Below are 10546 nucleotides of genomic sequence, written 5' to 3'. Positions count from 1 at the left end.
CCATCATCAGCACTCTGTTCCGCTCCGCGCCCTAACGCGCGGCCCCTCCCTTCCCTCCTCCCCCCTAGCGCCGCTCCTCCTCGCCGGCGGCGACTCCTCCCCCGTCTCTCTGGTTCGGCGGCCGATGGTGGCCATGAAGACGAAGGGGCAGGAGGACGAGGCGCCCGAGGAGCGCGTGCCGCACCTGCCGTGGATGCGGCACCCCGTCGACATCGACTCCTTCTCCGGCTGCCCCGTCACGAGCCTCCCCCGCCTCGACCCCAGGTAGTGCCACACCATACCCCATGCCTGTGCCGTGCAGTATTTTGTGCTCAGTTACGGCCTGCTGAATCTGTAATGCCGGAGTCTTCAATTTGATAAGGATGGCGCTGTTGCGCTTCACTGGATAGCTTCTTGTGCTGCTACTAGAAGTTCTATGCTATTAGCATTGGCTGCACTAATTTTGTTCAATGTCATGTGCACTACTAGTTTCACTTGCTTTACATGTTCGATTTGGTCTACTTTGTTTAGCTGCTTATTAACTTTGTGCCCTTTTAACTCTGCAAACGTCTTAGAAAATACTAGTAGCATGCAACTGAGGGCTATGTTTACTGTTACACAGATTGGCAGAAGCGTTGCAGCGGATGGGAATCGAATCTTTTTTCCCGGTTCAGGTTTCGACATGGCTGGAAACAATTGGCCCTGGTGCTTTTCAGAGGGATATCTGTATTAACTCCCCGACCGGGTCCGGCAAAACTCTTGCTTATGCCTTGCCTATTGTGCAAATGCTCTCCACTCGGAAAGTAAGGTGCTTGCGTGCTTTGGTTGTGCTGCCTACACGGGATTTAGCATTGCAGGTTTGTGATATTTATTTTACCTTCTAGATAAAACTTGTGTACACTAGTCTATACTGTCAATATCTTATTCCAGCAATTTATCCATAGGAAAACTGATGCATGCTGTTCTATATCGTCAGTAGCTATTCCAGCAATTTATACATTTAATATTATTCAGTTCATCATGACAAAATGGAAGTGTCTTTTGTTTGTTTGTTCCACTTCAGGTTAAAGAGGTTTTTGATGTTATTGCTCCTGTGGTGGGCTTGACAGTAGCATCAGCAGTTGGTCAGTCCTCCATTGCGGATGAAATCTCAAATCTGATCAAGAAGTCCAAACAAGAGCTTTACCCATCGCTTGATGATGAATATGTCGAAATGGAACCACAGACTAAAGTTGATATATTGGTGGCAACTCCTGGAAGATTGATGGATCATATCAACATGACTAAAGGTTTTAGTCTGGAGCATCTTCAATACCTGGTAGGCTTTTTGGCAACAGTCTCTGTTTCCTCTTTCATCTCCAAAATTCTCCATACAATGGATGGCTGAGTTCATATATGATGTGTTGATAGTTCCTGTTATAAATATTTATAAGGTAGTATTGTTTGTGTGTGCATAGTGCCGCAGTACCATGTAATGTCAAACATTATGCTGGCAATGAGTTTGGACCAAAGTGTATACTCCCTCCGTCCCAAAATAAATGTCTCAAGCTTAGTACAATTTTGTACTAAAGCTAGTACAAAGTTGAGACACCTATTTTGGGACGGAGGTAGTATTACTTAATTTAGCTGGCCTGTATCCAAATAGCAGCAATAAATGATTATTTGGGGACATTTTTGGACGACAAACAATTTTCCAGATTCGCCTCTTCATTTAGACACTTGCTATATGGATGGCATTTGAAACCATGCGAGTGTTGCCTCTAGTTGCAGCAAGTTTGGCATGCCCTTCTTGTGTTCTTTCCAACAAATTATTCAGTCAACAGGACCCGCTATCTGTACAACTTTTCTAGTATATGATGATACGAAACTTAGTCATGGCACTATAATTTTGCATCTTATTAGTATTGCGTACTTGCTTTTAATTTTTTCGAAACTTGCGGTTTCAGGTTGTTGATGAGACAGATAGGATGTTAAGGGAGGCATATCAGTCCTGGTTGCCAACAGTTATCCAGTTTACTCGCCCGACTAATCAAGATCATTTCCGGCATGACACTGCTGGACGAACTCTACTGCATCCATTGACCACCATCAGAAGATCGTAAGACTTGCTCTACCGAATCAATTGCTCATATTATTCTTGTCCTCTTTTATCACTTTATATTTCAGTTGAGGACTTAAATCTATGCCATGGCATTTAGGGGCGTCGAACGAGGATTTAAAGGTAAATGCTATCCAAGACTGGCAAAGATAGTCTGTTCTGCTACACTGACCCAAGACCCCAGCAAACTTTCTCAACTTGAGCTGCATCATCCTCTGCTGTTGAATAGTGGAAAGAAGCGTTACAGAATTCCTACAAAGCTGGAGTCCTACAAGCTGGTTTGGCAGTTTTTGCTGATTGTTACTCTTATCAATGCTGATGCCTGAAACACCCAAGGGGTGTAAAAGGCTATTGTGAACTGTGCCCTGCGTTCTCATTCTCCTTGCTGTTAATGCAGATTTGTACATCAAACATAAAGCCGCTGTGCCTCATTGTTCTTCTCCAAGAGCTGCGTGGGGAGAAGTGCTTGGTTTTTACCAAATCTGTAGATGATAGTCACAGACTAAGCACTTTACTGGGATTTTTTGATGACTTGCCCTTTAAGTTTAGTGAATTTTCAAGTTTGCAGCGTGAATCTACTCGAAGGTAATAACTCATGTTTATTTCCTGTTGTAAATCAGAGTTCATTTTCTTGCGTTGGTTGCAGACCGCCACAAAAATAAGTAACTACAAATAACCATCTCTGACTGACTATGCCTTATACAAGCTCCATGGATCATATTTGTTAGAGCATGTGTGCGCAAACATAAGAAAGTGGCATTACTTGCTAAGTTAGGTTATGTTGATGGTGGAATGATATTCTGACATGTTGAACTTAATCTCACCTTGTGATGTTAATAAAACTCTGCTGCAGGAAGACGTTGGCAGCCTTCAAGGAAGGGAAAATAGATGTTCTCATTGGCTCAGATATAATGGCTCGAGGAATACATATTGACGGTTTGAGATATGTTATCAACTATGAGATGCCGCAGTATGTGAAAACATACATCCACCGAGCAGGCCGAACTGCCAGGGCAGGCGAATCTGGTTCTTGCTTCACGTTTTTAAGGAAAAATGAGGTAATGCGCTGTTTAACAATAATAGTAGTTAGTATTTGGTACAATGCTTGCTGTGGTTGATTGATTAATACACCATGATATTGTACATGACATGTCTATATGTGTAAATAATATGCTGATCTCATCCCTGTATTGCTGGCTAATTTGATTGCTGGGGAACAAACAAATTGAGTGTTTTGATGATATAGAATTTGGTGTAGATAACTGTTACTATCGGGACTTCCTGATTTTGGTCAGGACTTATGGACGAACTAATGATGAACCACCTTGATATTTGTTTTGGAGTTAAACAGACGTGTCTGCTACCAGATGTATAAATTAATCTCAGCATATCTTCTCTAGTTACATGGGTTGCTGAGTCAAATGTCATGTAGGTTAAAAGATTTGCCAAGATGCTGAAGAAGGCAGATGGTTCTAGCTGCATCCTTCGCTCGCTACCCGAGGAATCAATAGATAGCCTTCGCCCAGTTTTTGAGACCGGTGAGATAACAGTCCTGTTTTAATCAGATTTCTATGTTGATTTGCCATCACCCACGCCTTCGATGTTCTTCATTGATTCTGATATTGTCTCTGTTTCCTTTTTCCTTGCTGGGCTGTTAAAAGCTCTGGAGAAACTGAAAGATAAATTGAAAGGGTCTGCCGAACCAGAAGCATCGAAGAAATCCAACAAGTTGGGAGATAAAGCGCCGGGAGCTTTGAAAAGAAAGAGAGGCAAGCAAACGTGAAGTGTGATAGATCACTCGGTGTTCTGAATTGTTTTCTGTAAACGTCTTAAATCCCCGTCTGGTACATATATTTGGGGAACTCTACTATCCGAAGACGTCACGTGTTTTCCCCCCTGTTTGCTTTTCTATACGCCTACTGATCAACACGGCGCGATTTGATGATGGACCGTATAGTTTAGTGGGTTTGGCTGATTTAGTCTGAACATTTGTCAGTAAACCTGAAAATTCTAGGTGCACGTCACAGTAAATTTTTATGTCTTTCCAACTGACGCCCACCTGCATTTCTGCAGAATTCATTAAGTTCCCCTTGTTCAAATGCTACAAGTCGATGCTGCTTCTCCTTGTTCATCAGAGTTGTCAGTGGCATATTTTTTGGTTAACAAGCACGGTTGAAGATGCCCTAATATCTTCACCGGATCACGTAATTAACGCATCAAACATCATGGCTTAATATCTTCAGTTCTTGACGCTCCGAGGATCGTCTAATTAACCGTGTTACCACCTGCATCTCAACCATTGGCGCGTAAGCATTTCGCGCATGGCTTTCCAGTAAACGCACTACAACTAAGGTTATCTGACTTGCTGGTTATCCGGGAAGAAAAGCGCCTGAAACAACAGCATATGCTCTCCTGGCTCCCACATGATATGTAGATTATCTTCCAATTTGTTGACCAGCTTTGCATTTGTGCCTTCTACGAAAAACAACTTTGCATTTGTACCTCCTATAAAATCAACTTATTTTGGGCTCACAATAAATTTGATTCCTTTTTAGCTTTATCGAACAAGAGGAACGACAGCTCAGCAATTTTTTTTTAATATAAACAAGACTAGAGACTAGAGCAGCTCGATCATATCCCAAAAGGGAGAAAGAGATATTAGAAGAAAAGCTATTGCACATATAAATAACAAGAACAGGAAAAAGGTAGGGCTAAAGGTTGCATGATTGCACATCATTTCTTCTTCTTATGAACAGACATAAAGGCCAAGAGAAAAGGGTGTAGAGCTGGCTGGCAATTCTACCCCCGGAATGCAACCTTCTGAAGGCCACTTCACTGTCTACCGCCATCCCTGATGGTCCGGGAGCCATCGGCGCCCACGCCGTTCACCAACCGAGGCGACGCAGGGCTACCGCCTTCGTGTAGGGGTCCTCCTGCATTACCAGCAGGTCGGGTGGCGGAGCGGAGCGACGATGAGGTTGCAGAGGAGATGACCGAGGCAAGGGAGATCGGCATCAGGCAGAGCCCCTTGCCCTGCAGATACTGCATGGCAGTGCCCATGTCCTCCTCCATCAGCCTCGCCACCTGTTGCTCCGTCGCCCGCAAGGTGCTACCACCATTGTCGTCGTCGCCATTGCCGTCGCCGCTGCTGCTGGTCCCGTTTCCATTTCCGCTGCTCTGCAAGGTGGACTCAGATTTTAGCACAGTGGCAATTGAGCAGATGACTCTTATAAAACAGCTGATGATTTCTTCACAGAAAAAGAGTTAATGATTTTTTTTTTCGAATTCGAGATGGTGGTTGACCTTGTAGTAGCTGGGGTATGTTCAGGAGCTGCCAATTGTCCTTAGTGGGCAGTAGCTCCTATAGGCTAACTGCTTGATTGGTAGTTTGGTATATGGTGGTCACTTTTCAGGCGTGTTTTCCTTTTTTCCCTCCAGTTCTTAAACCAGAAAGATTCTTCTGAACCTTTTTCTGTTGTGCTGGCATCCACTAATGCTTGATCTGTTCCTTAAGCAACGATCCTTTCGATTTGAAAAATGATGTGGTGCAATTTTTATAGGCATACTATTAATTTAGTTGCAGTAGCTCTTTACTGTGACTTTCAGTCCTCCGAATGCCAAATTTAGATTTTTTATACCTAAATTCTACCTCGTGGACTTGAAGAGGGATCCACCCTAGACAGAAATAATCATCTTTTTCATATACAACCAAAAGTTAAGTGAGTCAGAATCAGCACACCAACTTGAAAATGACAGGATTATGAGTATCTATTCGTACCGGACCGATGGTCAAAAGGCTAACATTCCATATACACTTTGTGATCTAACAAACGTAATTAGCGGATTTTAGGGATCAGAACAAGTTGGCCCATGCAAGCAAGCTAGTGTTTGGCTCTAGGCTAACACTTACTAACTATGTACAAGTCGTTGTCAGTGATGTAGGATTCCTCCATAAAACAATCACATATAAGCTTGTCAAAATGGAAGATCATGTCACACAGGTACCTCTGATGACAAGCCAGCAACCAGAGGGCCAACTGCCGCAGCTCCGCCTAATCGGCTCATGCTGAGAACCTGCAAAACTGGGACATCTGATCAGGGACCATGAGTTCCATCAAGGAGCAAGCTGACTAGCAACATTCAGAAACTTAGCGGCTAGCTAGTAGTAACCCGGGCTAGGTGCAGAAAAGCCGAATTATGTACCTTGACTTGAAGCTGGAGGAACTTGACATAATCAATGATCTCGTCGAGCATCGATGCCTTGTCGGTCTGCAACAAAATTCCATCTTGTTATTCCAGTTACAGTGACCTATGTCCGGTCTAGTTCGCATTGTGGCAGCTGCGTCATCTAAGATATGACAACTGATATAAGGTTTTATTCTAAAAAAGCCAAGCAATCGACATTCGTTATCGCTCTAGATACCGTGAACAGTGAATAAAAGTTGTGCAAAGAAAGATATCACATGTGCGATTGGAAGCTCCGGGAGTATCAACCGTGGCAAGAAGCTGGAGACTAGACAACACCCCTGTTCTGTAACCATCACGGAGTCCACGATAGCGGGATGTCTCAAAGTCTAAACATGTTCATGTTATATGGAACCCCCAATACATCTGTCATTCTCCTCATGATGCTCAATATTGTAGTTCTACGAACCTAGTGTTTAGTGAAATGATCATGAAGCCCCTAATTTAATCTTCATCCCCCCTCAATTTGGTGTCCCCGTTTATCTACAATTGCACTAACTGGTACTAGCTGTGGCCTTGGCCCAAACTGATGGTGTCAATAACAATTCTTATTCCCCTTGGCACCATGCCTGATCTCTCTTTTCCTACCAATCAGAAGTCACTAAATTACTAAGCCAGACCGTCCAACGGACAACCGACATGTCAACCCTATCCCCTGGATTACTTAATAAGTGTAATTAACCATACAACTCCAACTACCATCCATGCTTTCCAATTCCATAACGCACTTGCTATTTTACAATCACTGATACTACTGCAAAGATAGCATGGCATCACACGTTATACTACTAGTATGTATGATACACCAGCTTTACTCTGTCTGCAGCAACCAATAATGCAGGAAACATGGATGCATTTTTCACCAGAATTCAGGGAAGGAAAGCTTTCCTTCCTGCTTTGCTTTGCTCAAAGCAGAGAGCGCAAGAAAAAGGCGAAAGCGGGAGGAGGAAAGGCGGGACGTTTCGCTCACCTTGTTGGCGCTCGGGACCAGCTCCTGCAACGCCTTCATCCTCTCCGCTATCCTCTCCCTCCGCAGCTGCAGAGCAACACATGGAAAAATGTGTGAGGAAAACCGCACGGTTTCATTTCAGGCCCCTCTTGCTGCTGGTGCCAACATTTTGAGCAAAAATGCCAGTAATTTTCGGCAGTGACAGGTCGGAGTGAAGTAAATGGTCCGGTGAATGTGGAGCTCGAGGAGCAGGAAGTCAAGAACAGTAGAAGGTGTAAGACATAAATGATTGGGGGAGAAGGGAAGGGTGGTGGCGAGGGTCGCGTACACGCTCGGCGATGCTGTGGGGGTCGGTGGCCTGCCCTCTCCTCGCCCGCTGGCGCTGCCGCGGCGGCGCCGCCGCTCCGCTCTGCGCCGCTGGCGGCGGCATTGAGCCGGCCTTGGATGTACGGGGGGAAAGAAGGGAGAGTTTTGTTAGTGCGGCTGATGAAACTCGGAACAAAGCCAAAGCTGGACGCGCGGCGGTTCTTGGCTCACCTGACCGAACGGCGGCTGAGCGGCGCCGGCGCCATGCATTCCGGCGGCCCCGAACCCGTCGAACAGCGCCTGGTTAGCCCCCTGCAGGTCCTCCCGGGACCGGTCAGTGAACAGCGGCAGGGGCAGGAAGCCCCCGCTGTCGAGGCCGTGGCGGGGGAGCAAGGCCGGCGGCGGCTTGTCGTCCCCTCCGCCGCCGCTGATCTGGTTGTGGCGGAGGCGGGAGGCGAGGAGGGCGGACTCGTCGAACCCAGGGTCGCCGTCGGGCGGGGGCGCGCCGGCCGCCTGGAGCTCCCAGGGGGGCCTGACGGAGCCGAGCTCGGCCCAGGCCGTCGGCAGCGCGGACAGCATCTGCTCGAAGAAGTCGTCCTGCCCCTGCCCCTGCCCCTGCCCGCCGCCGTGCATTTCGCGGCCGGTGGGCTGCATGGGCTGGCTACTTGGTTCGCGGCCTGCGCGGAGGGGAGAGGGGAGGAGGAGGAGGGCGCGACGGTAAAGCCGGCGAGGGAAGGTGGTGGTGGTGGCTGACTGGCTGGGCTGGGTTGACGATTGCAGAGAGCGAGGCGAAAAAGTTTATAAGCTCGCAGAGAGAGGGACAGCTCCGACGACTGTCGTCACGGTTATGGATACATGATATTTCTTTTCACTGTAAAACCACGTCTGCGTTTGTTGTAAACTAGTGTAGGAGCAACTTCAACGTGTGTCGATCCAAACGAATGGTATTTTTATCTGTTTTTTCATCATTTGATTGTCCGCTCGCTTTTTTTTTGACTTGGATCGGCAGCGCGCCCAACATGTCAACCCATATTTACCGATGTGGCCGGTCTTTTTAAACAAATATGAACTCATTTTGCATTATTTCACAAGCAGACATATGAAAAATAGTATAGTTTCACACCCAAATAAAAGCAAAGTTTCAAAACCAAATAAATTAACCATAGTTTTACAAGCCGAGTAAAAATTAAATTATCTCAAATACATGTGAAAAGAAGATACATCTATTGGTTGTCAACATGAGCCCACATATGCTCAACCAAATCATTTTGCAGATGAATGTGAATTTTCAAATCGTGCATTTCATGATGAAATTGGGTGAACTGTTCAAACATTGCCGCTCTTCCCTGCTCAGGCACACATTCTCACTCAGAAACTAAAACCCTTGACCGTAGATACATTCCGGACGCTCATCTTCTACGATCATATTGTGCATGATCACACAAATTGTCATCACCTCCCACAGCTTCTTGGTGCTCCATGTCCTAGCAGGATACCGAACGATGCCCCATCAAGATTGCAAAACACCAAAGACACGCTCGACGTCCTTCCTAGCACTCTCTTGCTCTTGGAAAAATCTTTTCCTCTTCTCTCCGACAGGGTTGGGGATTGTCTTCACAATAGTGGTCCACTGAGGATAGATACCTTCACCTAGGTAGTATCATTTGTCGTAGTTGTGGTTGTTGACGGTAACATTCACCGGCGGGCTGTTGCCTTCCGCAAGCCTTGCAAACATCGGTGAGCATTGAAGCATGTTGATATCATTTTGTGATCCAGTCATGCCAAAGAAAGGGTGCCAGATCCAGAGATCTTGTGAGGCAACGACCTCAAGCATGACAGTGCAAGCCCTGACATGGCCCTTATACTGCCCCGCCAAGCAGAAGGGCAGTTCTTCCACTCCCAGTGCATGCAGTCTATGCTGTCAAGCATCCCTGGGAAGCCCCTGCCGGCATTCATCGCCAACAAGCAGGCTGTATCTTGAGGAGTCGGCTCTCTCAAGTACACAAGACCAAACACAACAATCATAGCCTTGTAGAACTTGTACATGGAGTCTACGCATGTAGACTCACTCATACGGACGCACTCATCAATGAGATCATCGGGCACTCCGTATGCAAGCATCCGGATGGCTGCAGTGCATTTCTGATAAGATGAGAAGCCAATCTTTTCAAGGGCATCCTCTTTGCGCTCGAAATAGTTATCGTATCCGACCACCCCCTCTCTAATACGGTTGAAAAGATGCCTACTCATACGGAAACGCCACCAGAATTTCTGATGGTTGAACAGTGGGTTGGTTGAGTCAAAGTAGTCCTTCCAAAGAAGGAAACGGCCGCTCTCTCGGTTACGATTCAACACCGGAAGGTGCCCCGGGATCGAGCCACGGAACAACGGCTGCTGGCTATTAAGGTGGTGATGGACCAACACGACAGCCAAGATATCCTCCTCATCATCAGATGAGGAATCGTCAGAGCCGCAAAGGAAATTATGGAAAAAGAACTCGTCAGCGAAGTCCATTTGGTGCCTTGGCAAACTGTCGAATAGTTTGCGGGCGTCAACGAAGAAGTTGGCCTGTGAAAGATCGTGGATGTCGCCTAGAGGGGGGGGGGTGAATAGGCGTTTTAAAATAATTATGGTAGAGGCTTGAACAAATGCGGAATAAACCTAGTGGTTAATTTGTCAAGCACAAAACCTACAACAACTAGGCTCACCTATGTGCACCAACAACTTATGCTAAGCAAGATAAGCAACTATGTGATAGCAAGATATATGACAAAGAACAATATGGCTGTCAAAAAGTAAAGTGCATAAGTAAAGGGCTCGGGTAAGAGATAACCGAGGCATGCGGAGATGATGATGTATCCCAAAGTTCACACCCTTGCGGGTGATAATCTCCGTTTGGAACGGTGTGGAGGCACAATGCTCCCCAAGAAGCCACTAGGGCCACCGTAATCTTCTCACGCCCTCGCACA

General features: G+C 46.3%; 1 protein-coding gene and 1 pseudogene across 1 annotated transcript; one reads left to right on the top strand and one right to left on the bottom strand.

Moving 5' to 3' along the window:
• LOC119324624 lies at positions 1-4184 on the top strand (annotated as a pseudogene).
• A 520-nt stretch (positions 4185-4704) lies between these two features.
• Positions 4705-8371, bottom strand: LOC119326786 (transcription factor LRL3-like). Its single transcript, XM_037600393.1, has 6 exons — positions 7809-8371; positions 7600-7710; positions 7293-7358; positions 6281-6346; positions 6083-6151; positions 4705-5254 (listed from the first exon to the last, which is right to left on the bottom strand). The coding sequence occupies exons 1-6, from the start codon at positions 8229-8231 to the stop codon at positions 4910-4912; spliced, it is 1080 nt and encodes a 359-aa protein (XP_037456290.1). The 5' UTR covers positions 8232-8371; the 3' UTR covers positions 4705-4909.
• Positions 8372-10546: the final 2175 nt, after the last annotated feature.

This window comes from Triticum dicoccoides, chromosome 6B (genome assembly GCF_002162155.2).
Source record: "Triticum dicoccoides isolate Atlit2015 ecotype Zavitan chromosome 6B, WEW_v2.0, whole genome shotgun sequence".
Taxonomy (NCBI): domain Eukaryota; kingdom Viridiplantae; phylum Streptophyta; class Magnoliopsida; order Poales; family Poaceae; genus Triticum; species Triticum dicoccoides.
Note: the sequence above shows the minus strand (reverse complement) of the source record. Positions and strands in the feature narration are given on the sequence as shown.

What these genes read in the sequence shown, in the direction of transcription:
- LOC119326786 (XM_037600393.1), bottom strand. Translation starts at nt 8,231, where the DNA reads ATGCAGCCCACCGGCCGCGAAATGCACGGCGGCGGGCAGGGGCAGGGG. An exon ending in TGGTCCCGAGCGCCAACAAG is followed by an intron (nt 6,347 to 7,292) that starts GTGAGCGAAACG and finishes ATTTTGTTGCAG; the next exon opens with ACCGACAAGGCATCGATGCT. An exon ending in TCCTCCAGCTTCAAGTCAAG is followed by an intron (nt 6,152 to 6,280) that starts GTACATAATTCG and finishes CCAGTTTTGCAG; the next exon opens with GTTCTCAGCATGAGCCGATT.